Consider the following 26,404-nt stretch of genomic DNA (forward strand, 5'->3'; position numbering starts at 1 on the left):
TTACATAGGCAGACGTTTCTAAATCCCTCAAGGGGATTTTGACAATCATAAAGGTTCTCTCTTTCAAGAACCAACAACATTTCAGAATGGATCTTCCTGGTTTGGTCCCACTTCTGGCCTCCAGTTCTCCCACGCAGGCTGACAAGCAGCTCCATCTCTCACATAGAGGGCAGCCAAGACGCTTCTTGCTCACACCAAGAGCAGGTGGAATCACTCAGCTCGGCTTGTCAGTTGCTTCAAGGTCTCGCCATTCTCAGCCGTTCAGGGAGCTGCCGGTGTCCTCAAACTGGCGATCTTCTGATGTTATCTTCGGGCTAACGGAGGCTCTACCCTCTAGACCAGACTTCCTGCCCAAAACTTGTAGCTAAAACTCCTGCAAAACTTGTAGCATGTGGTGGCAAGCATCACAAAAGCCAGCTGTATTTGTGGCATCATGCAAAAGTCAACCTGGAATGAATTCAGTGCATGTGCATGATTCCCCCTCCCCACTTGGGAGAACATGGCAGGAAGTCTGCAGATCTGATTGAAAGGGGAGCTTGACCCTTTCATTGTTGTTTTTGTACCTACAAGACTTGGGTGGCTCAGACTGTCAGTGGACAGAATGTTAACATATATACTATGTGTAGCAAAGCACAGAAAGCAAAGTAACTTTGAATAACAATTGTTAATAAGAAAGAGGAAACAAAAATCTATAAGAAGAAAAGAAGTCAATACTATAACCAATTAGGAGAGGGGAAAGTGATTCTATGCTCTGTTGGCTTTCTAATATGAAGAGTTTCCTTGCTAACGGTTCTAAGGTCACAAAAATAAAAAAAAGAGTTCGTTACATCTGGTGTTTGTGGCTAATAAAAGTTAATGGAATTAGAAACAAATTCTGTCCACTTCTAGTTTTATTAGTGTAGCATGTGTGTGTATACACATTTTCTACAAAATGGGTGAAAACTCCAAGCTAGTACTATTATACTGCAGCTAAGTGTGCTAATAAATAAATCAGGCCTATGAATAATAATTGGAAATGGAGTTGGTCGGACCAGTTACATATAACTGAATTAGTTAGTTAGTTGGCAACCTTCAGTCTCGAAAGACTATGGTATCGCGCTCTGAAAGGTGGTTCTGGAACAGCGTCTAGTGTGGCTGAAAAGGCTGATTCGGGAGTGACAATCCCTTCCACACTGGGAGCAAGTGCAGTCTGTCCCTGGCCTGTCTCCCTGGCTATGGGCCTTCCTTCTTTGCCTCTTAGCCTCAGACTGTAGGCCAAGTGTCTCTTCAAACTGGGAAAGGCCATGTTGCACAGCCTGCCTCCAAGCGGGCCGCTCAGAGGCCAGGGTTTCCCACTTGTTGAGGTCCACTCCTAAGGCCTTCAGATCCCTCTTGCAGATGTCCTTGTATCACAGCTGTGGTCTACCTGTAGGGCGCTTTCCTTGCACGAGTTCTCCATAGAGGAGATCCTGTGGGATCCGGCCATCATCCATTCTCACAACATGAATACAGTCCGCGAAAGACCTTCATGTTAACGGCCACTTATAAAAGAAAAGGTATTGAGAACAAAACAGTTAATATTATAATGCCATTGTACAAATCGATGGTAAGGCCACACCTGGAGTATTGTGTCCAGTTCTGGTCGCCGCATCTCAAAAAGGACATAGTGGAAATGGAAAAGGTGCAAAAGAGAGCGACTAAGATGATTACTGGGCTGGGGCACCTTCCTTATGAGGAAAGGCTACGGCGTTTGGGCCTCTTCAGCCTAGAAAAGAGGCGCCTGAGGGGGGACATGATTGAGACATACAAAATTATGCAGGGGATGGACAGAGTGGATAGAGAGATGCTCTTTACACTCTCACACAACACCAGAACCAGGGACATCCACTAAAATTGAGTGTTGGGAGGGTTAGGACAGACAAAAGAAAATATTTCTTTACTCAGCATGTGGTCGGTCTGTGGAACTTACTGCAGGATGTGGCCTGGATGCCTTTAAAAGGGGATTGGACAAGTTTCTGGAGGAAAAATCCATTATGGGTTACAAGCCATGATGTGCATGTGCAACCTCCTGATTTTACAAATGGGCTATGTCAGAATGCCAGATGCAAGGGAGGGCGCCAGGATGCTGGTCTCTTGTTATCTGGTGTGCTCCTTGGGGCATTTGGTGGGCTGCTGTGAGATACAGGAAGCTGGACTAGATGGGCCTATGGCCTGATCCAATGGGGCTGTTCTTATGTTCTTATGAATTTTTAATGAGTACAATATGCAGCAAAATACTCTTACTCACCCGACCGACAGGAAAGGCTCCTTCGATTCAAGTCTGTTAAACAAATAACACATTGAAAATGCTTAAATAACATTCACACACACACAAATAATGCACTGCACAAAGTTTACATGGTGTGCTGGGTCTAAAGGATGTTGTTGTGAGTCTCAGAACTACCACATGGGTTGGCAAGATTGGAAATCTGCCGGGATTCGAAATCTGGCCGAAGGTTCGTCCCCAAACTGAAAAGTGCCTCAACTTGCACCCATGAAGATTAGCATGGCAGTGTAAGGATTCTTTATATGTATACATTACCACTACCAGTAGAGGCCTGACTAAGCCTACATTGCCCAAGGACCCCCAAATCCAGAATTGGTAGGTCCCAACAAGGCTGTTTTCTTTTTTCATAACAAAGTTGGCATGTTGACAGGCTAATGAAATTTCACAAAAAATGCAAGGGCTTCAATGTTCTGATCGAAGTAATAATTGGGTATGCGCTCTCTCTCTCCAAAAATGTTGTGGTGTGATGATGGCCTGTGGATAAACGATTGCAATTAAAAATCTTTGAAATCCATTCTCAAGAAGGAATTCAATTTGCTTGAAATAAAGCTGCCCTCTGTTTGACCTTCTCTTAGTATATTTGACTAAATGGTTTTAGGTGATTTGTAGGGATACAGTAAATTACTTCAAAGTGTTTCAGGCAATAGAGGAAAGCAATTATCCATTGGCCTTTCGTTTAAATTGCTCTTTAATTTAAATTAGTAACTTGCGTATTGAAACTAAAATAAAGATGTTAAGCCTGCAACGCTACATGGAAGAGAATATACTTTGATGTTGGTATTTATTCACAAGTTATCTAACTGCCATTCAGCATCCAGGAATCGTTCAGGAAGAGAGCTCCTACATACCTATCAGTTTTAGTTTTGACCCGATGAAAAATGTTGCAGGCTACATTGTGCTTGTGTTTGAAACAACGTAACTTGCTGAAAAAGCTTGCAAAATTATTTGAAAACAATGTATGTGGGCAAAGTATAGATAAAGAAAAATTGTATGAATTTTAGGCTCCCATCTCTGCCCCCTCTTTGCAATTGCAAACCAGAAGTGGGTCACAATTGCTTTTTTTTAGAGGCTTGGGGAGCTCTGCAGAGGGGTCCATGGGCTCCTTATACCATCTGGGGGGCAAGCACTATCAGGGGTAAGTGTAAAAAAAAAACCCTTTTGGCCCTGGAAGCGAAGCAATCGTGGTGATTGCATCACTGCCTTTGCCCCTCTCCTGCATCCACTTACCCCAGTTCCTGAATTCCCGGAGAATTTGGAACTGCTGGTCTAGGGCTAGGCTATAGAAACCTGGTTTAATAAGCAATCAGCCCTTTACATGTCACAGAATATTGTTTTTCATTATGAAAGAGCAACTGAAAATGGAAACAATCAGTGCAGGCCCATGCACGAGGTTAACAGAAGTGGTTGCTTCAAGCAGCAGAGTGGTGAGGGACCAGGGGAGGATACAGTGTTTGTATGGGGAGGGGGCACGAGCACTTCCTTAACTCAAGAGCTCAGGTCATCACCTCCCCCTGCTGCCCAGCCTCCTCTACTCACAATGATGAGTGATGGGCCAAGGCCAAAGGCACTTGGGATGAAATGTGGTACTTGGAAGTAGGCTGACAGTGATGAGAACTGCCAACTGCTTTTGAACTGCCCAATTTTGGGCCAGTTGGAGCCAGAGGCCGGCAGGAGGGTCTTCCAGCTGTACAGCTCTGCTTGCTGTGCTGGCCTCGTGATGCTTCTGCATGGAGGCTTGCCTGTGAAGTGCCAACTGTGAGCGATGCATTCTCTGCCCTAGCATGGGGCGCCTTGGATGTGGGACCTGATTGGGAACAATTTCCCTAAAGCCATTCCTGATGGGTTGAACCTTAGGATGAAGCTATTGTACTGGTTTAAGGCACCACAGAGCTTCTCAGGATCACGTGATAAAGTTGCCACCATTTTTTCTAGCAAGGTTCCTGTGTTAAGAACTACAAGACAGATATATATTCAAATCTGAATCTTTCACCAGCACTTAGAAACATTTTCTAAAAATCTTGTCCCTAAATGTTAGGGGATCAGCCTACCTGTACAGAGCTGAAAGTGGCCGCTTGTTTCCCGGTTTTGGTCTGTATGGTTTTGGTTCTCCTGCCATGTTGATGTCTGAAAATCAAACATATTTGAAATGTAAATTAAAATGTAGTGCTCAGGGTCATCACACTGAATAATCTGTGAAATGAAATTAAGAGGAAGTAGCTACACGTACATTCCAATTGCTGTTTGCTGTGTAAATGAACGACTGAAAAACAATTTTACTTTCTTTTAGCTCTTCACTATTTTTCTGCTCACTTCATTCTTTCATGAATTCTTCAATTCCTTCTCATTTATTCATTTGTTCTTGAGGCTTCACCTGTTCTCTCTGTTGCTTGAAACAATATATTGAACTTCTAAAACTGTGTGTTTTACTCTTCTGTCATCAGTCAAATATTTTCTTCAAAACTGGCAAGGCCTGAAGACTTTTCTTTTCAGACAAGCCTTCTGAGTCCTGGCCTTTTAAACAACATTTTTTAAAAACACCTTTTACACCTTTTAACACCTGGTTACAGCCCATGGGTCCTTTTTATAAATTGCTGCTGGTTGCTCTTTTAAACTTTTTATCTGATTGCTGTTTTTAAGATGTCTGTTTGTTAAAATGTTTTTACCTTGTTTTAAATTATGTTTTTAATGTGTGTTTTAATTGTTGTTGTAAGCTGCCTTAGGTCCCTTCAAGGAGAAAGGCGGGATATAAATAAAGTAAAAAAATAAAATAAATAAAAACTTGTTCATTTCTAGATGGCCTTTCTTTAGCTTTTGGTCTACTTTAAAAACTATCACTGAACGAAATAAAAGTACTGCTACATTGACCCACAGATCAATAACTCTGGCTTTCTCTTTCTTTTCCCTCCATTTCATCTTAAAGTTTCAATTTTGTTGTTATTGTTAGTTTACATTTTAACTTGAGTCAGGTTCTGTTCTCAACTTTCCTGACGACCAGCAATTGTCAACCTTTTCCATCTCATGGCACACTGACAAGGTGCTAAAATTGTCAAAGCACAGCAACTGGTTTTTAACAAGTGACAAAGCACACTGCCCCACTGGATCAGGCCATAGGCCCATCTACTCCAGTTTCCTGTATCTCACAGTGGCCCACCAAATGCCCCATATGCAAACATTTTCTGAGATTCCAAGAAAGCAGACATTCCACATGCTAAAATTTCATGGGTCTGTTTTGTACACTGGAAAGACAAGTCCTGCAAATCCTGCCACATCATGTCCTGTATTAGGCTTTATTAAAATAAAGTAGTAGTTTTGAAGCTCTGTGTCATCTGCCCATCAGCCTTTGTCTAGCTCTCTCAAAGGTGTGAAAGAGGCATGTCTGGTAAGCCTTGAAAGGCTTCCTCTGTCCCTCTTACAGCCACTCTTCCACCTCTTCACTGGAGTTGCTTTAATCCGGGTCTGGTGGATTGGCACACGCCACCACCTAAAGCAGCCCGCCATCACTGCTGGCCTCTTGGCCTCTCACCTCACTCCTCTTGGGTCCTGCCTCCTGCCATTTCAACAGCCAGGAGATGTAACCAGCAGGATCGTGGGCCAGGGAAAGTTGTAGGGGAGGTCAATAGGGCTGGATGGTCAGGTGGGACCATTAGCGAGTCGGGGGCTGCTGGGGTGGGAAAGATCAGCGGGGGCTGCAGGATGGTGTTGGTGAGAGGAGATTGGCTCATTCTGCATCAGGGGCATTATTTAGCAACACAAAAAAGCCGGTGGGTGCGCCATCCCACCTGCAGAACTGCTTTGCCCTATCTAGCGTTTGGGGGGGGGGGAAACTGGCTCTTTCATTTGTGAGATGACTGTCTCCATCTAAAGACAAAGAGCTTATTCCAAGACCAAGAACAACTGGAATTTTTTTTTAATCAAGGCAGCTGGTGCTCCCCACAAACTACAGCAGTGCTTTGAACTCCCTTCTGCTTACCTTCCCTAACTGAGAGTGGATTTTTCATTATTACCATCACACTTACTCCAGTGATCCTGAAAATGTCCTACAAAGCTGTGATGATAGTGAGTAGAACATGGTTCTTAAAGATGTAAGAGATAACTTCAAGTGATCTTGAAAAGTATCTACTGCAAGTTACCAATTACTCTTTTAAAGCAGGCTGCAATACTCCCACTCAGTGCCTAAAAGGAAGGGTTTTTTTCAGGATCACACACATAACCCTGCTGCACAAAATTGCAAGCCTCTCCGCATAAACATGCATAAATATAGTGACAGATAGCCCTCCTTCCCCCAAATAAGCTTGCAGTAGACAGATAAAGCAGCAGATGCTTCTCCTGCAATTCTAAAGAGGCAGTGTGAAGAGGAAGATGGATGACAATCATGGTCTAGAACAGTGATTCCCAAACTGATGGGTTATACCCTACCAGCTAGGGAAGCACCTGTCCCTTAGGGTGGGAAAGCAGCAACACAATCCCCAGGATCGCACTACTGCCAGGGATAGGAGGGGGTTTTGCACTTACCTGCAGCCAGTGTTGCAGTCTAGAGGGGTTGGGAGGGTTGGGGGAGCCCCCCGCAGGGCTCCCCTTGCTTGCAAAAGTCTTTAAGAAGTGGGGGGTACTTTCGGTTTTTGCGATGAAACAGGAAGTGCCTATTGTTTTTCTTTTTAAAATAATTTGCAAGCACAAGCAGCCCTGAGGGCATCTCCCCGGACCCCCAAGCACTGCAGCGCTGGTGCAGATAAGTAGAAAACCCCCATCCCATCTCCCAGCATCCCCCCATCCCCCCAGCACAATGGATGGGGGGATATCACATTGCTGCCTCCCCCCATCCAACACATACTTACAGTGCTCCCAACTCCCTTGTAGGAGTTTGGGAAGCACTGGCCTAGAGCATCTCTTGGGGACTCTCTAGGCCAGGAGTGTCAAACTCCTTTCATACAGTGGGCCAAATGAATTTATTATGCCTGCTGAGGGCCGGCAGTGATGTCATTAGGCAGGAAGTGGTGTCGTTAAACAGGCCATAACCAGAAATAAGGACTTTTTCTTGCTTAGGAACACATTAGCTGCAAATGAGAGAAGTGAAAAATATGCACATCTTGATCATATTTCAAGATATGGGAGAGCCCAATTATCATGCACTACTCAGTAGCTTTGAGACTGAGGGTTGGATAAAATAAGAACATAAGAACATAAGAACAGCCCCACTGGATCAGGCCATAGGCCCATCTAGTCCAGCTTCCTGTATCTCACAGCAGCCCACCAAATGCCCCATGGAGCACACCAGATCACAAGAGACCTCACCCTGGTGCCCTCCCTTCATCCTGGTGCCCTCCCTAATGCTTCCGTGGGTCTCATCTGGTCCCTGGGTCTTGACACCCCTGCTCTAGACCATCATTCTCATCTCCTCCACATGCTTCTGTTCTCAAACTTGTGGAAGTGAGAAGATTAGGAGAAGAAGGAACAGGGGCTGGTGTGAAGTGGAGCTGGACTAGATAAGCAAATGTACAATTGTTGCATTTCTTGAATTTCTTGGGGTCCTCATAATCAATTTGGCTCAGCTAAAATGCACTGACTAGCAACCAAGTTGTTATACAAGCAACACAGGAATATTTGGTTCAACAAAGCAAGGCAATCATGAGCTTTCGAGCTTATTTTATTTATTTGCCACTCAGTACACTGCATTTTTAAGTTTCAAGAAAAATGTGTTATTTAATAGGTTTAACCTCTCCCTCGATTTTAAATATGCATCTGAGATGCTCTCAAAAGTATCTATTTAAAGAGTAAATAATAGCAGCCGGTAATTCTCTCAATACTGCAGGAAATGATTGTGGTATGTTATTACCTGTGCAAGTCTTCCATCTGGATTTTGGAGATTGCACTGTGTAATTACGATGGAAATTTTATCTTGTGACCTTTATTATAATGAAACCTTCCACAATGTTTTAATATTCAGGTCACTAATTTTTATTATGTAATCTCTAAAGTTAAGCTATACATTGGGAAAAAATGCAGTATTTGTGAACTTAACAAAAAAATAAAATCCCTGGGATTGCAGCATTCATTTCCATATTTTTCTCCATTTTTTTCCATCCATAGACATTTGACCGGGTCACTATACCCTTGCACATTTTAATGTTAAGGATTCATCACATGTTCTTAAGGGAAAGATCTGAGGTACCTTGACATTTATTTCCCACTGGCTATAATGTGGTTTACTTCTGAGTAGTTAGTTGGCAACCTTCAGTCTCAAAAGACTATGGTATCACGCTCTGAATGGTGGTTCTGGAACAGCGTCTAGTGTGGCTGAAAAGGCTGATTTGGGAGTGACAATCCCTTACACACTGGGACCAAGTGCAGTCTGTCCCTGGTCTGTCTCCCTGGCTGTCGGCCTTCCTTCTTTGCCTCTTAGCCTCAGACTGTAGGCCAAGTGTCTCTTCAAACTGGGAAAGGCCATGCTGCACAGCCTGCCTCCAAGCGGGCCGCTCAGAGGCCAGGGTTTCCCACCTGTTGAGGTCCTCTCCTAAGGCCTTCAGATCCCTCTTGCAGATGTCCTTGTATCACAGCTGTGGTCTACCTGTAAGGCGCTTTCCTTGCACGAGTTCTCCATAGAGGAGATCCTTTGGGATCCGGCTATCATCCATTCTCACGACATGACCGAGCCAACGCAGGCGGCTCTGTTTCAGCAGTGCATACATGCTAGGGATTCCAGCTCGTTCCAGGACTGTGTTGTTTGGAACTTTGTCATGCCAGGTGATGCCGAGGATGCGTCGGAGGCAGCGCATGTGGAAAGCGTTCAGTTTCCTCTCCTGTTGTGAGCGAAGAGTCCATGAGTAGTCCATGAGTTCTGAGTAGACATGCTTAGGATTTGCTGGATTTGGTTTAGGATTACATTTCATATGTAATTGTGCTATTCTTAACACATATCTACATGTTAAGAAAACTACAATTACATATGAAATTTGTAACGTGCAGCCTGACCCTAAGTGGGCCTTATACTGCCAAAATGCTACTTCTGGTGATGTAAGGCACTTCATGGCTATCACAAACGTGGCAGATTGCTGTCACAAGTGACGAGTGGTGGCAACGACTCACCAGAGGATGCTCTATAGCCCCTGTACCAGAAAGTCAGCACATGGGGTGGGAGAGAGGCAGGTAGTGGGCGGAACAAGGTAGGGGAGGAGATGGGATGGAATGGGCAAAACGAGAGCTGGAAGGGGGTGGTGTAGGCAACAGTGCTGCCCACCAATATCCTATTCTCCCTTCTGGACTTCAGTCCACCTTCCTGCCTTGTGCCAGCAAAATTTCTGGTGTGGGTTCGAATAGATCCATTCCAGTGCTGGAAGTTTATCCAGAGGAAGATCTCCAGGACTGCTCCCCATAGGATGCAGTGTACAACCTGACAGTGTGGCTCCATTGATGGGGAAGGGAAAGGGTAAGATGGGGACCTGAGTTTTTCTTCAAAAAGAGTTGAATGCAACTGAATTTTTCATCCTGATTTTTACCTGTTTCCAAACCACACTCCAGAGCCAATTTCAAATTTTGATAAACAAATTTGTTTGAATCCAGAGTTACAGCATAAAAATTTTGTCATACATATGTTGGAACTCCAAGATTCTGGTAAATTTGACGGTTTGATTCTGCCATGACAAATCTTTGCTCAGTTACATCCTGCATTGAATTAAATCCTAAGGGTCCAATTTTATGGCTGCCCTCTACTGCTGAAACTTGTGTTCCAGCAGGGCAGAACATTTTCTTGTGGTGCAAGAGCTGGGCCACTGTTGTGCGCTTCTGGGAACAAATGGGGCATAGCATAATGCATGCGGCAGTAGCTCCTGAGGCCTCTGTTGGCACCAGTAAGTTGGTGGTGGAGGATCAAGGTCAGGGAGGGGGAGTTTCAGTTAAGAGGGCAGGGATTGGGGAGGGAGGGGTGGATCTCAGCAGCACCAACAGGTGCCATATCTTATCCTGTCTTTCTCAAGCTGCCCCACCCCTTTTCTCTCCTTGGACATACACCAGCAAAATGGGTGAGAAATATTTTTACTTACCTCCTGCTGGATATCTGATTGTCCCCCACCACCATGGGGTGCAACGTGCGCTCCATTAGCATGGTTGCATTGGTGCTAATGGTGGGGGACAGGTTTGGACAGTAAATTAAACAAAAATGTGTGCACTGAAAATATTCTGTAGGCCTCCATCCATCACCCCACAATTATAAATAGTAATTTGGAAATAAGAGATGTACGAACATTTGGTCACATCAAACAAGGTGTATATTACATTAAGAATAGTTTTTTTAAAAAATGTACTCCTTATTTGTCACTGTCACACACCTTCAAGGGAAAATTTCTCTTAAAATAGGGTTGAAGACACAAATGGACCCTGAATACCTTGACTAGGAAAGGTAATAAAAGTCTTATTAAGAGCTCTAGTCTTGTGTGCACTTGGTTGTCTTTGAAGCTCAGTCCCAAACCTTTAGAAGCAACAGAAGCAGAAAAAAAGGTATCAGAAAAAATAACACCAAACTCAAATTAACTGTCATTGCTTGTAAAATAATGAATGTCTCTGCCACACAATGTACTTTCCAAAATAGCACAAAAATAATTTGATCACATGGTTTGGTCTTGTGTTTGCATTCTCTCTTCTGGTGGAAGTAATTAGAAGGCTTCTGTCATTTTCTTCTACTGAGACAAGGGCTATTGTTAATATCCCACACAGAAAGAGAGATAGTGTGAATTACACATTACTTTGTTTGGCTACCTCTTCTGTTAAATGTTCCCAAAAGGAATGAAACAGGCCCATTATGTGAACTATGTCACTATACTGTGGATACAATTTCTTTTTCTCCATCCGAAGAAATTCTCTTTCATTCCCTACCTGTAGGAACAGAAATCAATGTTGCAAATAACTTGAGCAAGCATATCTTGTGCAACTACTCTCTCTTCCTCCAACCATTGGTTCAGCTTTCCAAGTTCACGGTCCTGAAACCTTCAACCAGAGATGCAAGGGATTGAATATGGACGCTTACACATCAAAAACAAGTGGTCTCTCACTGAAATATGCTCCCTTTGAGGTTGCAGGAGCAGCATAGCAGAAAGGGCTATCCAGCCTACAAGGTCTGATACTGAATCAATGCATTGGATTTCTGCGGGTTCTTTCCCAAATACTTGCAGTCTTGGTAACTGGAGGCCTTGGGACAAAGCCCTGCTGGCTCCCCTGATGTGCCTCGCCTGCCTCCGATAGCAGATTGTGTGCTACCAATGCTACAGTACAGACAGGTCAGGGGTCAGCTCAGCCTGGTGGAACCTCCAATAGGTGGAAGCTCTTGCCCAATCTCTCCTCTGGCCCAACTCTGAAGACAAGCAGTGTCTAGATAAGCTGTGAACAGCTTCAGCAATGAGGGAAGTTTACATACTAGTCCCATAACTAGAAAAGTGGATTTTGGATTTAATACAACTGTTCAGTGAGGGGGAAAAAGGTTCACAAGGGAACATCATACAACACTAACCATATTTCAGCTTCACGGTGACATTGAACAAGTGGTTGGTGTGTTTCATCTGCATCCTTGCAGTGTGTGATGAATCATAATCAGTGGAGTCAGCACATCTTAAAGTAGGATCTTGTGTAATTGCCAGTATTATTCGTTATCTAATGGATGGTGTCAGTAAGGACCATTTTCACAGTGGAAGGTACTGGACAAGCACCCTCTATTACGCTTTTCAGCTCTGGATGATAATAGACATGTTGTTTACAAAAAGATGTCAAGACTGCCTGCCTGTTTCATCTGAGATTCAAAAAAACAGAACAGGGCAACCAATGTCTACACTGGTTCTGCTCCTGTTTTGTAGTCACCGATATTTTTGTAAGGTTCAGGCCAAACTTGTATGAATCACCAAATGTTACTACTGGAACATGCTGGCAGATAATTTAGTTCAAATCTACATGCATTATACTTATGCTATATTTAAACAAAAGGAAGGCCAAGTTTATATAACCTATTTCTTCAAAATGTACTCTAGGCAGTTTGTTGCCATTGCTTAAGACAAGAAATTTCTTCCTGGGATTAACCATAAATCTTCATGTCTACATGAAAGCTTGTATCCTACCTCTACTGGCAGTTTAGGACAACAGATCCTAAAGTGTCTCCTTCTACCCTGTTAAAAAAAATTCGTTCCTCAATAATCTGTTTTGCAGTCTAAACTTTTTTTGGTTGAAAAGTGGTATACAAATACTCTTAATAATGACAATTTTTATGTCTGATACAGTCTGATTGGATGTAATCCAAATTGCCCCCCCCCAAGTTGGAAGATGGGGAGGAAGCAGACAAGGTGGCGAAGCGTCAGTTGCCAGCTATCAGGCAAAGAAAGGGTGGGATTTTGGGGCTGGGTTGCATGAGGGGATTTGGGGGGTTGCATGTGAAGAAGGGATGAGAAAGAAGTGAGGAAATGGCAAGAATGAGAGTGGGAGGGAGATAGAAAGGTGGAGAAAGACAAAGCAGGAAGTAAAAGGGATGTGCTCTCAGCATCTCTGCCTTCTTGTCTCCCCCCTTTCCTAACTTTTCCTTAGCTCTCACCTCCTTCTGTCTCACTGTTTTCCCCTCCTCTCTCTCTCTCTCTCTCTCTTTCTGCTCGTTTCACTTGTCTCTTCCTTTTTCCTCCTCTCGTCCCCTGTGCCTGCTATCTTTGAGGTTTCCCATCTCCTGTACCTCCACCATCTCCCAATCGCCTGGACCAGCCAACTCTTTTTGGCCCACACTGACTCCACAGCTCCCAGTGGATCATCATTGCTGGTTTCATCAAGGCTCAGTGGGTGGCCAGAACAGGCCCACATGAACCCTCTAACCCCACAGAGAAGGGCGGTACACCATAAACCTCTTTGGTTATTATGATTGTAATCCTATATGCATCTACCTGGAAGTAAATCCCATTGAATTCTTTGGGACATACTTCTCAGTTGATGTGCATCTAATTTACTCTTATTGCCCAATATCTTTTCCAAATGGCAGGAACATGGCAGCACCACCACTAAATTCTAGCAAGGGCAGAGTGAATTTCAAGGAGGTGAAAGGGGTGGACATACATAGGCTGGAGAGAAGAGATATCCACTAAGGCCCAAACATGCAGAACATCTATGGGAAATCACATCCTTGAGTGCTAATCCACATGGGATTTGCAACCATGCCCATTCACAACAATCTGGGGGCATTAGAGTGCCTCCTGTAGCGATGTCAACCATATTTTGGCTGTTTTCCTGTATCTTCACATATCCCAGCAGCACTTAACTGTGGAAAGGGGCAAGGATTTCTTCCTGAGGGTTTGCTTTTCCTTGTCCTGTAAACTCTCCCTGGGAGACAGTCTAGGATGCTTTCTCAACTCCTCTGAGGATTCAAAACTGTTATCCAAGTATGGATAATTTTCAACTGGATAATTTCAACTGGATAATTTTGAAAGCAGTTGTTCAAAACCCATGTGGAAGATTCCAAACTCATGAATTAATAAATGGAAAAGGAACTCCGCTTATCCCATGAGGAAAAACTGATGGATGAGGAAACCCACATAGCTTTTGAATCCAAATGTGGGATACATCTGTGAGAATTACTGATTTTCATATGATTTTTGCATGTCTGTTTTGGGCCTCAAGCTGATGAATCTCATCACACTCCTCTGGTTAGTCCCGTTGTATGTCCTTTTAAGATGAACATGGAAAACATGTATAAGTGACAGTCACAGGATTAGAACAATCACATTCTCACAAGCCCACAGATGTACACATTTGATCCTGGTTGTGTATCCGCAACATTGGGCAGAAATGGCTTAAAGCATTCCAAAGTTTGATTCTCAAGAGTAAGTACCATGAAATGAAATATCCCGTAGTGCTCATTGGCCTAAGTCTCTCCAGTTTCACAGGTATTCAGTCATAATTGAGAAAAAATTTATAATGAAGAAACAAATTAATTGCCAAAGATAATCACAAAGCAGACAGTTTTATACTGCCATTTTTCAATGTAAACAACACTCATATATATTAACTGCTAGTAACTAATTCTCTCCTCCCTCAAAGCATTCAAAACACCCTGACACACAGAACACGAAAATACAGCTTTCTAAATGTATGGTTGACACTAAATTCTAGCACACACAGGGCCAATGAATAAATCATGTGCTTACAAATGCTCTTTGTAACATTAATGAGTAAATAACATAAGGAAAACCACAGCCTCTATGGTTAGCTCAGCAAGTAATATGCTCCTACTAAAGATCATAAACAGTGGATATTACAAATATTGTGTTCGAAATAGCATAAGCTGCCTTTACTAAATCAGCGGATAGGTCCATCTACGCCAGCCTTGTCTACACTGCATTATAGCAGTCACACACCAGGGACTGAACCTAGGACCTTTTGTATGCAAGCTTGTGCTTTATCACTGGGCTATAGTTTCACCCCAGAACCACATCAAACATACAGCTGAGTCTCCACATTTTCAATTTTATTGACGCTGCTAACTGGGTAAAAGGGCACCTTTTAAATTGGTGCCTACTTATATTAAGCAGTGGGAGAGCATGTAAGCCTTTTTACTTCAGCACGACACCTTTTCCAGTGGTTGCTGCTGGTGCCTTTTCTGCAACTTTTTAGATTGTGAGCCCTTTGGAGATAAGGACCCCATTTATTTAAACCACTTTGTGAAGTTCATACTTTTGGTTGAAAAGCAATATATAAATATTCTTCTTATTCATTAATTATTGTCAGGTAACATGGAAAAGCTTCAGTGCCAACACAGGTCTTAAATGGGGTATCCTTCCATGTAATTCCATATAATCCTACTGTCTCATTATTCAACTCCCCAGTCCAATTCCATCTTCCCAACCCCCTGAATGGATCACTTGGTGGTGCCTTCATTTTGACACTGCTGATTCACACAACAGCAAATTGTGTGACGTGCAGTCGCTTCTCCAGGGTTATGCTGCCCAATCTTATCTGCATGTGGAAACCGCACAATCCTCCCCACGGTTGTTTCCATCCTTTAGCACTGAACAAGGAAAAATCCACGCCATATTCCATCACTCTATTCTACAGTTGTCATAATTCTAAAAATGGTAACAGTCATTTTTATAAGAAGATTTATATACAGTAATAAAAGTTTTATTACCCACTGGGTTTTTCAACATAAGTGTCAATTGTGCAAAGGAAAGTTTTCTCACCCCTAAACTAATTAGTGCTGTGAATCAAAAATAAAAAGAAGAGCCTTTTAAAACTATAATAGCTACAATTCACTATTCAGCTGCTGCACCAGCATGTGAAGGAAGAACAATAAAGACTGACATCCTGACAAGAGGAGAAAATTGAGTACAGTAGTAACAGTGAAATAAAGTCAACTATCATCTTCCTTCATAACAATGATGAAAGGGGGACAGAACTATATAGGAAAGTGAAACATTAAGGACAAGTTGTGATGAAACCGTGAGGCACTGGTGTATGTGGGGAAGGGGCCAAGGGAGGCAAATGCCCTGAGGTGTCATGCCTGCAGTGCTGGCGGCGCCTTCCTCCCCCCCCACCACCTTCCTCGGCCATCATATGGAGACCTTCAGAGGGCCTTTAAATCCCACTTCTAGGTTTTGGATGAAAACCGGAAGTGGGTTTTAGGCAGTTTAGAGGCCTCAGAAGGCCTTGAGGGAGCCAGTGGAGGCCACATGCAGTCTCTTCTGGCCCTCAGAAAGCCCCGTGGGGGCATGATATTCTCTTCTTGGGGGGGGCAGCATTCTGTAGTCCCAACCCCAGGCAGCACAGAGGCCAGGAACACCAGTGCACGGTTGTTACAACAAACGATTTGCACAACTGCTAAAAGTAGTAGTTCTCAAACTTTTTAGCACCAGGACCCACTTTTTAGAATGACAATCTGTAGAGGCCCACCGGAAGTGATGTCATTAACCTGGAAGTGATATCATGGCTGGAACTGACATAATCAAGCAGGAAATTTTAAACACCCTGCACGGTAGGGTTTTGCACGGCAAAATCAAATCAATTAATTAAATTAACATTTACAATAAATATGTGTTTCGAAATTTATTAAAAATAAAAAAGAAGCCTCCTAACCCTCCCAAGCAGTTCCTGATCTGTTTTTAAAAATTTCCCAAACATCCCAAAGGCTACAATCACATATTCACAATTTTCCAGGAGTAAGTTCCATTGACTATCATTGTTAAAGGCATATGCATAGTAGCCTGTTAAAAGGACAGATCTGTAACATTCCCAAATGCAGTCACATAACATGGAGTATCAAGTCTAAAATATTAAAAATAAAACACACACGGAAATGAATGGGGACCCACCTGAAATTGGCTTGTGACCCATCAAGTGGGTCCCAGCCCACAGTTTGAGAAATGCTGTACTATACTACACCTAAGAAATAAGATGAGTCCTGGTGGGTCAGTCAGAAGATATATGTAATCTAGGATCCTGTTTCCAACTAGATATCTCTGGCAAGCCCAAACATATCATTCTCCACTGCTGCTCCCCTGGAATGGGTATTTAGAGTCTTACTGCTTCTTAACTTAGTGGTGGCCTGCAACCATCATGACTAGCAGCATTTGAAAGACCACGATTCCCCTTTTCAAGACATTTAAGCTAGCAGATATCACTATATCTTGGCCATCACCAAATAAGAAAGAAAAGTTTATGAGACTACAGAGTTATATAACAATAGTCAGTGTGTGTGTGTGTGTATAACAGGGATTATTTTATTTATTTATTTATTTACCACATTTATATCCCACATTTCTCCCTGAAGGGACCCAAGGCGGCTTACAAAAATAATTAAAAAGAATACAAAAAACACAATTAAAAACACCATTAAAAACAAGATAAAAATACATTCACAAAGAACATCTTAAAAATAGCAATCAAACATTAAAAAGTGTAAAAGAGTAACAGCAGCAATTTTTAAAAGCCCCAAGCCTGTGAACCAGGCTTATTTTATCTTGTCCAGTTTCCTCCACAGCTGTATTAGATATCCCTAACAAGATATCCTTAACCAGACATTGTTGTAAACATAAGGGAAGCAGTAGGTATAGAGGAGAAGCCAGTATATGGTCAAAATGTTGACCTTGCAGTGAACATGTGCAGTTGATAAGACCAAGATGAAAAAGGCACCAATAAAAAAAGTGCTTATGTGCAAAGGGGACAATATCACCCAATTCTTGGACAAGAAGTCACTGTCCAAACTGATTGACAAACTGTGTCAGTCCAAGCCTTTGGGATACTGTCTGAGAGGAATACAGACACCATTAATCCTAGGAGTTGCATTTGTCTGAGCTTAAGCTAGTTATGCTATCATTCTAAATTGTCAACACAGCTGAATGCCTGCTTGCCACTACCACTGCAGGCTAGAATTGCAATTATCTCTTCCCACAGAGGTTGCTATTATCTATTAAAAAGTATCTGAGAAGCTACCCAAAAGCCACCTCTGAGGGAAGAAGAAAGAAAGGTGAAAGAGATCATAATTTCCCCCCGATTTCAGGGACATTTAACTTCCTTTGAACAGTGGGAGTTTAGGAAGATGATCACACCCAGGAAATGTTTTGCAGCATTTGCACAGAACTCTGAATGTGCTGTTTTTCACATGATTAAGGCACAATCCTATGGGCCACTTAGGCAGGGGAACTCTTGGACTGTCACTGTATGTGCATAAAAGACTGCAGTGTCATACAAGGAGAGCTGCTCTCATGCACTTTGGGGTCACTCGTGCAAATGGCCACAGGCCAGATGCTGCAATGGTGCAGATATGGTGGAATAGGGGTGGTTTGAGGAAAGGAGGGGAGGCAACAAAAGGGTGACATGATCCTAATTTATATTTTATGTGCTTTTGCGCTTTTATTCTTGGATTATGAGTGCTTTTTGCTGGTTGCTTTTTAATCTTTGTATTTTACTTAATATGCATCTGTTTTATGTATTATTTTAATTTATATTTAATTATTTGTATTTTGGAAGCTGTTTTGGGTGCCCATCTGGGAAAAAAATAGGGTTTAAAAAAATCAAATAAATAAATGGCACCAAATCAACCGCCTCGCAGCAACATCCTGCATCTGCTGAAGCTCCTGGACAATTTCCAAAGGTAGCTGCAAGTAAAGTATGTTACAATCATGTGATCCGGATGCAACTGGGGCATGTGTGACAGTGACCAAGTCTGACTTCTTCAAAAAAGACCTACTTGGTGCACTAGCTGGCCCTGAGCTGAGCAGACACACTCCTTGCTAGACTTGAATATCCAGGAGCAAAGCTGGGTCTAGGGGCACCTTCCAGGCTCTGCACCTGATTCTTAACAATGAGTGCAACCCCATTCAAAACAGGAAGAATCCTTGTTGCTAGATTAGCACATGCACCTCTTTCTTATTTAGATTAAATTTCAAGTTGTTTACTCTCATCCAGCCCACTACTAATTCCAGATGCTAATCCAGAACCTACATGGCCTCCCAGCTATGTGATGGAACAGGGAAAGAAAGAGGAGTATCATCAGCATATTGGTGACACTCAACTCCACATCTCCAGGTGACCTCTTGGAGTGGTTTCATGTACATATGTTAAACAGCACCTTGGTAGTTAACCAAATGTCAATAGAATTCAGTATGGTGTAGTGGTTAAAGTGATAGAATAAGAAAGCAAGGTTCCTTTCCTCAGCTGTGATGGTCACAGTGTGATATGGGGCAGTTAATCCAACCTTCCTTATGGGGTTGTTATGATGAGGGAGAATGGAGAAAGACAAGAGATGCTACCCTATGTTCCTTGACATGAGAAAGAGGGGAAAAAACACCCTTTAAATCTGAGGTTATTGAGGAAATTGCATGACAATGCAGAAGTGTTGGTGCAGGCTAGGGCTGCAATCCTAACCACACTTTCCTGAGAGTAAGTTCCATTGAACAAAATAGGATTTACTTCTGAGTAGTCCTGGTTAGGCTTGTGCCCTAAGTTGTATCCCACGGGAGAATTTCGGCTGCTGGGTCTCCTTGGGGTAAGGGGACATTTGCCCCTTTGTACCTGGGTAAGTCCCAGCAGCCACTATGGGTCAACTTGGCCTGTGCCAGAGATATCACTGATGCAAGTTCAAGTTGATCCATGCAGGCGGATTGGGCCTGGCAAGAGGGATACGACGCATGCTGGTGCAACTAATCCCACTCACCTCCTGGGGACTAATCTGTCTACCCTGTGCCATCACTGGTGGGCATTGCTGTGTCCACCAGTGCCAGCAGGAAGCTTTTCGCTTTCCTGCTAGCGTGAAGGCTAGTAGCGCTATCACAAAGTGCTTTTTGGCGCTTTTGCAACAGTGAGCACAGGTAGAACACGTGTTCCATGGTGCACCAGCTAAATAGACAGGGCTGTTAATCAGTATTACAATGCATATAACACGGCTTGTAGTAATTAGTAGCAGAAGCACTGGGCTTTGAAATGCTTTGGCATATTTGGCAACAACAGCAGGAATGCCTATGTTGTGCAGAGCACACTCTGCTAGCCTTGGAAATATGCTGAGTCTCTAAGCCCAGTGCTGTAAACAACAGGATGTTAAGTGGTCATTATCTAGGAATGTGTTGTGGTTAGCTAGAAGCCAGCCAGTTGTAGCTAGAAGTTTATCAGTATTGCATCATGTGTTTGAAAGTCAATAAAGGCTTGGAGGAAGCTAGGAAAGGAACACTCTCACTCGATCTTACTCCGTTCTGCTTCCGGCTTCCTCCCTGCATCTACATTTGAATCCTTGTCTGCCATCTCATTCATTGCTCTAACTCCTTGCTGCTCCAGTTCTAACTCCCAACTCCCTTCAGTGCTTCTGCTCTCTGCACTCCCTCAAGCAACAAGGTTCTAAGCCTTGTGTGCTTCCCAAAGTAGCATAGCACTGCAGCAACGGCCAGGATGAATCAATTCATTCTGGAGTAGATCTTCACGTAGAAAATGTGAAGCAGAGAATAAATCAATAATGGCAGCACAGAGATGTTTGTTCACCTATGCAAAATGTTACATAGCGGTTGTCCACTATTTCCATAACACCTCCAATACATGACTGTCCTCTTCTCAAAGATCTCCATGAAACACTCCATGTCTTCCCAAAGCAGTACTGTACTGAAAGTTAAAAATAGTCACTGAACATTTTGTATTTTTGTGAGCTAGCAGCCAAGACACTTTCTTTTCCAAGTGTCACTTGGGTTGGAAATGTTATTAAGAAATGGGAAATTATTTAGAAGCTCACTACAAAGAACTGCTTCAGCTATCTATTCTCTAGGGAGTTTTCCATTACAAAGCTTGGTTATTTTCAGTCATGCAGGTGTCAGTTTGTTAAAGGCAATTGTTTGGGAAAAGCCAATTATTCTGAGCTCTGTATATAAATTTCAGCTTGTACTTCCAATTTACATACAGCTGCAGCAATTCATACTTATGTTAAATTTTAAGGACATTACTTCTCTGATCATAGTCAGGGAAGCTTTAAACCGCTTATACAAGCTATTTATCAGTCAGATTACGTTTTTCCAAACAGCTAATGTTTATCGGTATGGCGCAGAGATTTAAGTAGCATTCATTATGATGAGCTTCACAAATGAGCCTGACATGGTTGTTTTCTCACACTGGTTCTCTTTCTTTAAACTAGACCTCTCACTATTACATATAAACAGGAGATAACGAGCACATTGATCAGGCAAGTATCAACACTATACTCAAAAAAGCCTAAGACTTGCAAAAATATTTCTCTTGTCACACTCAAGGCTATTGCATGCAAATAAACTGTCGGAAAGGCAGAATGTCTCTTGTTTTGATTAAAGTATATACTAATGGTTTAAGATAATCTAGCTTTATTAAAGGTCTTGTTTTACTTCTTGAAACTCTCTCATGTATAGAGTCCTAGTGTGGCATACAGGTTAGCTTGCTAGATAAGGACCAAGGAGACATGAACTCAAACCCCTCGCTCAGCCACAATTCTGGCTGAGAGACTGGGGGTCTGTTGCAGTCTCTCAATATAACTCACCTCATAGGTGGAGTGAAAGGGTGGCCTTTGTTCACTGTCCATCACCTCCCACCAGACTACTCAACTCTCAGGCCAAGAGCAGCAGCTCTCAGGCCTCTGAACAGGCTATCTGGGGTACAGAGACAGAACAGAAACTCCTACAGCACCTGCATTCTTCTCCTGATCCAGATGATTCTCAGGCATCTTTCTCCAGCCATTGCCTTCTCCCACAGTCATCAGCCTGGAGCATGTTCCTGCTCTCCTTCCCAGCAGTAAGGAGGCAGACTGGGGGACGACGACTGGGTCTCAGGATTCATTTGAGAATAACAGGGGTGCGGAATCACATACACCCTGAATTATGCAGTAGAATTGTACGATGAGGTCACCAGTCCATCTAAAGTACTATCTAACTGCCAGAAACTATTGATGCAATTAGGCAGGTTTTTTTTCCCCCCTAGTGATGCTTTGCTTGGAGGTGTCAAGGACATACAGTACTATGTACCACAACTGCTGCATATACTCAAGCTAATAAATATCGTGGGCTCCGGCTCCAGGGTCTTTTCAAGGATAAATGCAGTTTGGCTTCTCTTGCTGGAAGGGTGTTGCAGGACCCCTGGATGAAAATGAATCAGGCTTGGGCATTTTACGTATCATACCCTGCCCTGCCCTATCAACAAAGGATACTGCTGCACAAGTTCCAGGAGAACATGGAGAATGACTTCTGATCAATTCATTCTGCCCCTTTGACAACCAGTGACCTGTATCTTCAGTCATGCAATTAAGCAGGACCAATGTTAGAACTGGGGTGGAGGTAAATGTAAATATACCACTGTGCAGTGATCCACAGAGAGGATTAGACCCCTCTGTCTCAGGAATTTAACTCTACTAAGCCTACTCAAGAGACTATGACTTCTTAGTGCACTTAAATCCTATACACTATGCTACCTGAGTAGAACTTCTGAGCTAACTAGAAAGAACCTGAATTGTTTTCTTCTTAACCTAGAAGACTGGATAGATTCATTAATCAACAAAATTAACTAGCATGGTTCCAAATGAAAAGTATGCACTGTTGGAAATGATGTAAGACTGACCAGAACTGATTTTGATTTGGGCAGTACCATGATTTGGCTCACTCATCGTACTGTGGTCCCATTGTCTGTTCAATCAATGGGCATCAACAACCATAAACACTGGGTTGCTAAACTAAACTATGCTTATCAAATGTTGCTTTTTCCTTCTTCCAGATGCTTCTGATGCCCTACAACATATGAACCACATTAAGTAATATTGTAAGGAAAGGTGAATGGGTTGTGCTGAAACCTGACAAATGCCGCATACCGAAATGCTGTTTCAAAACCATATAATGTTCTGATATGCCATAAAATTAAAGGCGTATAAATGAAGGGCTGGTTTCACATCATGAAAAGAAATGCTGAAGCTATTTTGCCTAATTAGTGAGTGCCTTTGCAGTGTTCTGATTCTTGGTGGATAGGAATGTCACTTGCTGTACCAAAAATAGCTTTGGAATTCTTATTCTGTGAAGACTATCAATTACACCCAATGCAATACACTTTGCATTGCATTGTATGAAGGGCAATGGATACTACAGGTATTTCTGATCTTTTGGAGACACGAAGGGGCATTTAACACCTAGAACTTGATTTTCCTGCAAAGAGGAAATCACAGCTCCAGGAATTTCTTTGAAATGTGGGCCAAACTGGGAAGTTGTGAGCGGCAAACCACACTCAACACTTGAGCTTGTGAGAAGAGAGAGAAGTGAAGAGACTTTGCAAGTTTGGTTTTATATCACTTCAGAGCATCGGGCCAAAGCTTAATGGAGCATGTGCTTCGCTTACAGATTCAATTCCTAGCAGATCCAGGTAGAGAAAAACTTTTGCCTAAAACACTGGAGAATCTCTGACAGTACTGAGCTAGATAGACTGCCAGTATAAGGCAGCTTCCTCTGGTCTCAAGGGGTTGGAAGTCCTGCTTCCAAAACCCAGTAAGGACTAGCTGAAGCAGCTGGTCTCTTATTCCCAGCTGTCTCTCCTGCAAGAAGGGTGACCACCCCAGAAAGTATCAGATTGTGTACAGCTGCAATCCTACACACACCTTCTTGGCCAGGCTTTGCTTTATTTCTGACAGCTCTTACAGTTGCTGCACTCTTTTTATAGAGCAGTGCCTCAGGGGGCCTGACTGGCAGCTCTTTGGGACCCTTCTGGCAGCAGTAAAGGATGGTGTTATTTAGGCAAGCGTTTTGCTTTTCAACCAGCAAAAAATAAGCTAAGGAAAAAGCAATGCTGTGAGTGTACATGAGACAAGAAGAGCCAACGTGAAGGCCTGGGACCAGTGGCGTAACTAGAGGGGGTGCAAAGCACTAAGTTTTGCAGGGAGCTTCACTGTGGCATGCAAGCAGCCTCTTCTCCTCCCCTTTGGAGCCCTTCTGGGTGGGGGGAGCAAAATGGAGACATTTGCCTTTGTTTTCCTCCCCCGTTTGGAATGGCTCTGGGGTGGGAGGGGCTGCTTGCACACCGCCCCTCCTCCTCCAGAGCCATTCCGGCTCCTTGCAGAACTTAGTGCTTTGCACCCACTGGGTGGGACCATTTGCATCATCTGGACTTTTAGTAAGATGGATATACACTCAATTTAAGTTACATACAGGTTACAAAACTGTGTCATTTTAAAGACATTTACAGTCCACTGGAGATAAAAGGGATGCCACAATAAAATATGCATTCCTATCTTATTCATTAACACTCATATAATCTTTTGTAAACCTGCTCAGTCTTTAAAATATGCCTCTTTAAAATAATGCCTCAGTCTTAAAATATGCCTCTTTAAAATATGCCTATGTCTTTCAGAGGTTTTCATTCTCCAGTTGTTTGCACAGAGTGGTGTGGCTTTATATTCTGCTTTGATTTCTTGCTTTGTTTTTAGTGTTACAGTTCACAAACAAAGAACAGTACTATATACATTAACAGTGACCCCCATATTGCGGCTGGGGATGACTAAACATGTATTCTGAAACTGGAAGGAAAAATAAAGATTATAGTTGAAAAAAAACTTTTGCTGGAGTGTATTAAGAAATTTGCACCATGGGAGAACTGTGAAGAATAATTCAATTTTATTTTCTCTGTTTATACCAATATCCCGTTTTGCTGTTGGACTAATGGGGACTCTTACCACTTTCTAGTATAAATAGGTAGTCATGTTAATGTTTTTCTTTTCCTCTGCAATTCTCCAGGCAAACGGAGTAATTTTGTTTTATTTGTCTGGCTGAGTTACAGAAGTCGACACAACAAATAACTCGATAGGAAAATAGGATGAATATTCAAGCCTGAAGCCTTTGTGAGATTCTGTTTGCAAAACGAACCAGTCTCATGGTCTTACCAAAAAGAAAGAAAATCAAGGTCATTTTCAAGGACCTTGCTTGCTTTTCAAAGAGCAAAGGCCAATGTGAGCGCACCTTGACCACACAATGGAAGGTATACGATGTATCATACACTACTTTGTACTGTTACTGTCCTCTCTTAGGTCATCCAGTAGTTGGATGAAAAAAGCATAAGGAAGAAAACACTGTAGACCCGACTAGTCACAACCCTTCAACTGCGCTTATAGTCATGGAACGGGATTGAATTCAAGGTTCCCACACAAATCCTTGAAGTGGCAGTCCATAGCCTATCAGCCCCAATAAGAGTGGAGGCATTTTCACACATGTGAATTAGCTCCACTTTTCCTTACAAGGGTCTATAATGCAAATCTAAGTCTTGCATTGGCTAGAACATACGCTTGATATCTTTTCCATTTTGTATTGAAGATATTGGTTCACAAGCAGTGCAAGAGAGACCTAATGGCTCTTCTAATGGCTCTTCTTAGCATTTTGCATAAGAATAGTCTTAATGTGTTGATGGAATCTAGATGTAGATTGCAGGTGCCAATGCAGATACATTTGGCAAAACAGCATCATCATCATTCTTTCAATACGCTGTCAGTTCCTATGCCAGAGCTCTTATTAAAATATTTATGCAGGAACCATTAAGGCTGCAATTCTGGACATACTTATCTTACTTAGAGCAAATCTCACTGAATCCAGTGGGACTTACTAGTGAGTAAACATGCATCTGAAAACTAAAAATTCTCCCAAGCAGCCCCTGTGAGAATCTATCCTGAACGTCTCCCACCAAAATGGTTAATGTGAATGTACATATGCGACGTTCTTTCAAAAGATGTGTTTTAAATATCTTTTTGGAATTCATTCCATTGTGCTGTCTCAGGTATGGCTGTTGAACATGAAAATGCTCACTTGAAAAAAATCACTGTTGGTGACACATGCATTATTTTAAGCACTATGATCAATTATACCATAAACATCTATAAAAAGACTCTTTTAATGTGAAGTCCATTTCAGCAAGGCAGTTAGTGGTCTAGGACGCTATCAGAGATCACTTTAATTAAAGCAGAGCGAGTTGGGAAGCCTGTGTTGCGGGAAAAGCTTCTAAATGTATCCTGTTCACAGGAAATCTTGTGCGTGGCTTGAGTGTATATGCTAAGCTTATGATTAGCCAGCTTAAGATGTAGAACAGATCATAGAATTGCATCCCTAGAATTAATCAGCTGATGGAATGATCAAATACGGAACCAATATGGAGATTCAAGAGCAGATAAAGAAATGGAAAGAAGAGACTACAGAAGTTTAGTACAGTAGAATAAAAGACAAGAGACCAGAGCAACAAAGAATTCTGAATGGGGCACTGTAAGTGTGGCTAGTAAAAACAGTAGTGGGAGATCAAGAAAAAGATGGGAGCAATGCTATGTGAAGGATTGTGATTTAGTAGAAAGGATTGATTATGATTTCTTGTTTAGATGTCTTTTTAATCTGGCACCAATACATCAGTGATTAGACACAGCAGATGTATACACACCCAACATCCCAATGGACCACTTTTCTATTTTCTCTCCACTCACATCCCTTTACAACTATGTATGGCAGTGCCTCAACATTTTTAGCAGGTTTATCCATTGCCTCATGATTCCTTGAAGGACTGGAAATAGAACACTTGACAAAATTCCAGGTTGGAGTACAGGTTACTAGGTGATCTCTTTTAGGTGCTTGGCATTCATCAGGCAACACA

At 42.5% G+C, this 26,404-nt stretch overlaps 1 protein-coding gene across 1 annotated transcript in view; it reads right to left on the reverse strand.

The window, feature by feature from the left end:
* RALYL (RALY RNA binding protein like) overlaps positions 1-26,404 on the reverse strand; it is a 153,487-nt gene that overhangs the window by 49,246 nt on the left and 77,837 nt on the right. Inside the window, exons 2-3 of the mRNA XM_066624402.1 lie at positions 4,354-4,429; positions 2,267-2,299 (exon numbers count right to left, since the gene is read on the reverse strand). Coding sequence (XP_066480499.1) covers positions 2,267-2,299; positions 4,354-4,429 — 109 coding nt within the window. The remainder of the gene's footprint in view (positions 1-2,266; positions 2,300-4,353; positions 4,430-26,404) is intronic.

The sequence above is a fragment of the Tiliqua scincoides genome, chromosome 4 (assembly GCF_035046505.1).
Source record: "Tiliqua scincoides isolate rTilSci1 chromosome 4, rTilSci1.hap2, whole genome shotgun sequence".
NCBI lineage: Eukaryota > Metazoa > Chordata > Lepidosauria > Squamata > Scincidae > Tiliqua > Tiliqua scincoides.